Source organism: Lactuca sativa, chromosome 9, assembly GCF_002870075.4.
Source record: "Lactuca sativa cultivar Salinas chromosome 9, Lsat_Salinas_v11, whole genome shotgun sequence".
Lineage (NCBI taxonomy): Eukaryota > Viridiplantae > Streptophyta > Magnoliopsida > Asterales > Asteraceae > Lactuca > Lactuca sativa.
Genome location: NC_056631.2, coordinates 23,383,008 through 23,387,780, shown reverse-complemented (window position 1 = coordinate 23,387,780; position 4,773 = coordinate 23,383,008). Strand labels below are relative to the sequence as shown.

The window sequence follows — 4,773 nt, the reverse complement described above, 5'->3', positions numbered from 1 at the left end:
TGCAGGTCTTGATCATCTTTTTACAGTGGCTGCTAGAATTTTGGATGAAATTTTCGTGTTACTTATATTTAACTTTTATCATGTGTAACCCATAATTACAGGTCATTAAAATGATGTGTCATCTTTAAAAATATTTTAATAGTATAATTGTATTATGTATAAGTGCGCAACAAACAAACATTTACCTAATTTCCTATAAAACCAAGGATCTATGAAAAAAAAATATATAATTTTGTTTAATAAAGTTACTAAAAGATTAATTTAACATAACAAAGAATGTCATCGATGATATAATCTATAAATCAGTATCAATTAATATCAATACTACTTATCAATTCATATTCATATTTGTTTACAAAATATTTTGAGCAAATTCATATTCATATTTGTTTACAAAATATTTTGAGCGTGTTTGACAACGATTAAAACATTTGAACTAAAAAATGCTCGTTATGGTAGTATGGGTTTTGGTTGTACTAATTGGAAAGTTAGTTTTGTCTAACAAACTATTTAATAACTTAAAGCTAGCTTGTAAAATAGTAATGTTTGGTAAAATCTAAATGATAAGCTGGATAAGAAATATCAAATGACATAAAAACATTTAGATACATAATTAAAAACTAATGTATAAAAGTATATTCGAAAATTTATTCAAAAATGTCCGCTTATTAATAAGTTATCTCAAGTTCTTTATAAGAAGTTAGTTTATTAGTTAATTTAGTAATCTTACCAAATATTATATAGTATAATGAAGTTAATAGCTTATAAGTTAATTTATGGATGTAAACATAATCTAGCAACATAGCACACATATAGGTTAAACTGTTAGTTTAGAGGGATGGGAGGTCGACACTTGACACTCTCTTCTCTAGCCTTATGGTGTGTGGACTGTGGAGTAATGCTTGTGAGATATGGTTGCCAGATAACAGATGCCGTGTGGGACCTTCGCATACTCCAACACCAAAACCCTTTCTTCCAAATGAAAAGCCACATTCCTTCAAAATGATATTTAGAAGTTCCATACATAATTTATTTCAAATGTTTATTAATTGATTTCATATTTTAAATATTTTTTTTATGATACAACGTAAAAAGATAACAATAGATTTTGTTAATTGTTTTCCTTAATATCCAATCCCTGTTTCAGAAAACTTTAATTTAAAAACTTGAACTCTATATAATTTAGTTAATAAATTATACTAACATTTTTATTCATCACATACTCCAAACAACGTTCCATCATTCGACAGATAAACAACAATTATTTATTTATCACTTACTCCAAAGTCCAAACAACTTCCTTTATCCAACAAAATTCCATATCCAATCAGAAGATTTAATCCAAATGAAAACAAAACCCTATGAATTAACAAACAAAAGTACTATTAAACGTTAGATTATATATAACTATGGGACTTTATTTTTTAATCACCCAACAAAATATATGTCAAAGAATTCATTGATACAAACAAAAAAAAATAAAAACAAGCAAAACACATAATAAAATGAACCCAAAAAACCATCATGTTATGATGATCTTATCCGGGTTGAATTTCAAAGACTCTTTCCAAATGAGTTCCTTCACTTCTTCCTCACTTAAAGACGCTTGCTCAAAATCAAACACAAAAGGAGATTGACACGTAGGCTCCTCATTGATTTCATGGAGACTTCTCACCATTGGATGGTTTAACGCTTCATCAACTATTATTATTAACAACATATCAAAATATCATCCAACTCTTAAGTTTACAAAATACAAAATTGCAAAAATGGTCCCTCTGGTACGTCGAAAATTGCCACTTTAGTCCAAAACGTTTTGGACAATCACCATCGGTCCAACTCTTTTATTTTGAATATTTTTTTAAATGATGACTTTGCCCTTTGTATTTTAATTTTTTTATTTAATTTAATACTTTTCTAAATTAGACCGAGACTGATGGGACAAAAGTTGCATTTTTTTTATCACCACCAATAAGTCAAACAAGGTAGGACCGGGACCCACTCTTAATATTGTAAATTACATTTCCGGTCCTTGAGTATAGCCGATTTTTGCAGTTTTGGTCCCAAAAAAGTTTTCTTTAAGTTTTGGTCCTTATTCGAGTTTGTAACGTTTTTTGGTCCTTGTTCCAAGTAAAATTACTATTTTTGGTCCCCGAGTTTAGCTGATTTTTGCACCAAAATTGAAAAAATCACATATCTTCAAGGACCAAAAATGTAATTTCCTGATTTCCAAATAAAGAGAAAGACTTACCAGTTATGCGTTTAGAAGGATCAAAAACCAACATTCTTTGAGCTAAGTCCATTGCCACTGGAGACACATTTGGAAACTTTTGTTGAAAAGTCTTCTTTGGGACATGAGGAAGCTGTTTAACATATCTACGTGCATTATCACTCCTAAGAAATCCAAGATCCGAATCATCTGGAGAACCTAAAAGCTGTTTAAAATAAATAAATATATATATGATCATTAAATTGCAATGTACTTTCTGATTTGTCTCATTTAGGTAAATGTTGTTTCAAAAAGTGTCCACAGTTTGACTTTCTTGAGTCATCATTTAATCAGTAGTAAATTATTTGCAAAATGCAAAGTATTAGCTCAAAATCAACAAGGGCATATTGGTAAATGAGTAAATGGTTACCTCGGTGATGAGTGACAACTGCTGAACATAATCTTTTCCAGGAAAGAGAGGTTCCCTTAGAAGAATCTCCATTAAAATGCAACCAACAGACCAGACATCAATGGCTGCAGTATACTCTGAACAATTCAGCAACAATTCAGGGGCTCTATACCATCTTGTCACAACATATTCAGTCATGAAATCTGTTTCAGATGTTGTTCTTGCAAGCCCAAAATCACAAATTTTTAGGTCACAATTGGAATCAAGAAGCAAGTTGCTTGGTTTTAGATCACGGTGTAATACGTTTGCTGAATGTATGTATTTCAATCGACGTAATAACTGATACAGAAAATACTGAAACAAACATATTATCAGTTTCAACTTTCAATAGAAATTTAAAATTTACAATTTAAAATGATATGTTATGATAATCTTACCTGACAGTGGTCATCTGTTAGTGATTGAGAAGAACGGATAATCTGATGCAGATCAGTGTCCATTAATTCATACACAATATACACATCATTGAACTTGTCTTTCTCTGGTGGCCTTATGATGTCTTTAATCTTGACAATCTGCAAAATATTGTGAGACATAATCATGTGTCAAAGGGTACAAGATACAGAAAGTTTGTGGAAGAAGAAGATGATAATCGATGTAAGATTGTGTGTATACATTCTCGTGATCCATATGGCAGAGGAGTTTGATTTCACGTAAAGTTCTCTTAGCATCAATCCTGTTATCAAATGCGTTTCCAATTTTCTTGATTGCAACCTCTTCTTTTGTTTCATAGTTTTTAGCACAACTGCAGGAAGCAAGTGGTGACATCAAAATTTTAGGTCGGGATTGCTTCGATCAGTGTTTCTAAAGGAATCTCAGTTGAAAACCACGTAATACTGACGAATTTTGGCCTTTTATGTACATGTAGATCGCAATATTACATGATTAAGAGCAAATAAAAAGGTAGAAAAAGGGAGAAAAGCTTCAACTCCAATAAATCGACTAATTAAGCATTGATCGAAGAGGAGAAGTTTCTAATTTTAGACGTAAGCCAGCTTTTGTTCGTAATAATTAAATGACATGAAATTTCAATAAAACTGGAAGCTCAAAAGTTTATGATGATGCAGATAGAATTTGGGGGTGATTAATTACCAAACGATGCCGTAAGCACCACGGCCAACAGGCTGAATCGGAGGAACGTACTTAGAAGAAACCTCAAACAGGTTTCCAAGTACATTGTAATGTATGTATCTGCCGCCGTACGCCGGAACTCCTTTCAACACCACCCCTGGAGCTCCGAGTCTCGATTCATCGCGCTCCATTGATCCTTAGAGAGAATCAAGATGTGAAAACAGATTACTTTATTTCAAATTCTTGGGTTTATCAATTATCATCAGGGCATGGATTTGATTTATAATGAAAGGGGGAGAGAAAGTGATAGGAGCGGTGCAGGGTTTTGATTTTGAAATGTGAGGGCCCTCTTTCACAATCATTTTCACACTGGAATTTTGAAATGTCTTCGGTCTTCTTCAACCCCATTTGTAATTGTGCAATGCTATCTGGTCAATTTCGCACGAAGTGGATACAACTCGTTTGAAGGACGCAAACGAGTCAATTGACGATCAAATTCAAAGCTAATTCATTTGAGCAATTGAAAGGAAAAACCCTAAAAAAAGAAATGGTGGACTTATGTATGACTGACTTCTTCGATTGAGATTGTCATGACTTTTCTTGTGAGAGTCTTTGTGTTCACATTTGTTGAGCACTTTAGACCACCAACTTAGAGGTCGTTTTACTGATCATCTAAAATTGACATTTTAACCTATTAATTTTTTAAAAAGTAAATAAGTTAAAAAAAATATTTAGATAAACATTCTTTTTGTTTAGTTTTTTGAAAATGAGATTTTAAGAAGTCATAATTTTGAACTTCTTAAAACAACTTATGACTTATTAGTTTTACAAAGTAGATAAAAGATAAAATTAAATCAAACACTTTTAATTTATTAACTTATTGACTTTTGCAACTATAAAAACTAATCCAAATATTTTTTTAAAAACTTTTTTTCTAACCTTCATAAATCAATAAATCTTTTTGTAAGGCCAATGATAAGCACGGGCAAGAAGAGAATATTCACAGGTCTCAGTTTTTTTTTAG

The 4,773-nt window shown here is 31.4% G+C and overlaps 1 protein-coding gene across 2 annotated transcripts; it reads right to left on the bottom strand.

Moving 5' to 3' along the window:
• Nucleotides 1–1,380: 1,380 nt before the first annotated feature.
• LOC111882592 (mitogen-activated protein kinase homolog NTF6) lies at nt 1,381–4,342 on the bottom strand. 2 transcript variants are annotated; one of them, XM_023878962.2, is made up of 6 exons: nt 3,771–4,342; nt 3,294–3,423; nt 3,056–3,193; nt 2,640–2,972; nt 2,252–2,435; nt 1,381–1,701 (listed from the first exon to the last, which is right to left on the bottom strand). In XM_023878962.2, exons 1-6 carry the CDS (start codon nt 3,938–3,940, stop codon nt 1,523–1,525), a joined length of 1,134 nt encoding a protein of 377 aa, XP_023734730.1. In that variant the 5' UTR covers nt 3,941–4,342; the 3' UTR covers nt 1,381–1,522. The 2 variants fall into 2 exon arrangements, with proteins under 2 accessions (XP_023734730.1, XP_023734732.1); XM_023878964.3 differs by having other exon boundaries at nt 1,561–1,701; nt 2,252–2,428.
• Between the last annotated feature and the right edge of the window lie 431 nt (nt 4,343–4,773).

Bases quoted from the DNA above. Each gene is read 5' to 3' on its own strand.
- LOC111882592 (XM_023878962.2), bottom strand. From the start codon at position 3,940: ATGGAGCGCGATGAATCGAGACTCGGAGCTCCAGGGGTGGTGTTGAAA. The intron at 2,973-3,055 runs GTAAGATTATCA...TGTTTGTTTCAG, and splicing joins TAACAGATGACCACTGTCAG to TATTTTCTGTATCAGTTATT. The intron at 2,436-2,639 runs GTAACCATTTAC...TATTTTAAACAG, and splicing joins AGTTGTCACTCATCACCGAG to CTTTTAGGTTCTCCAGATGA.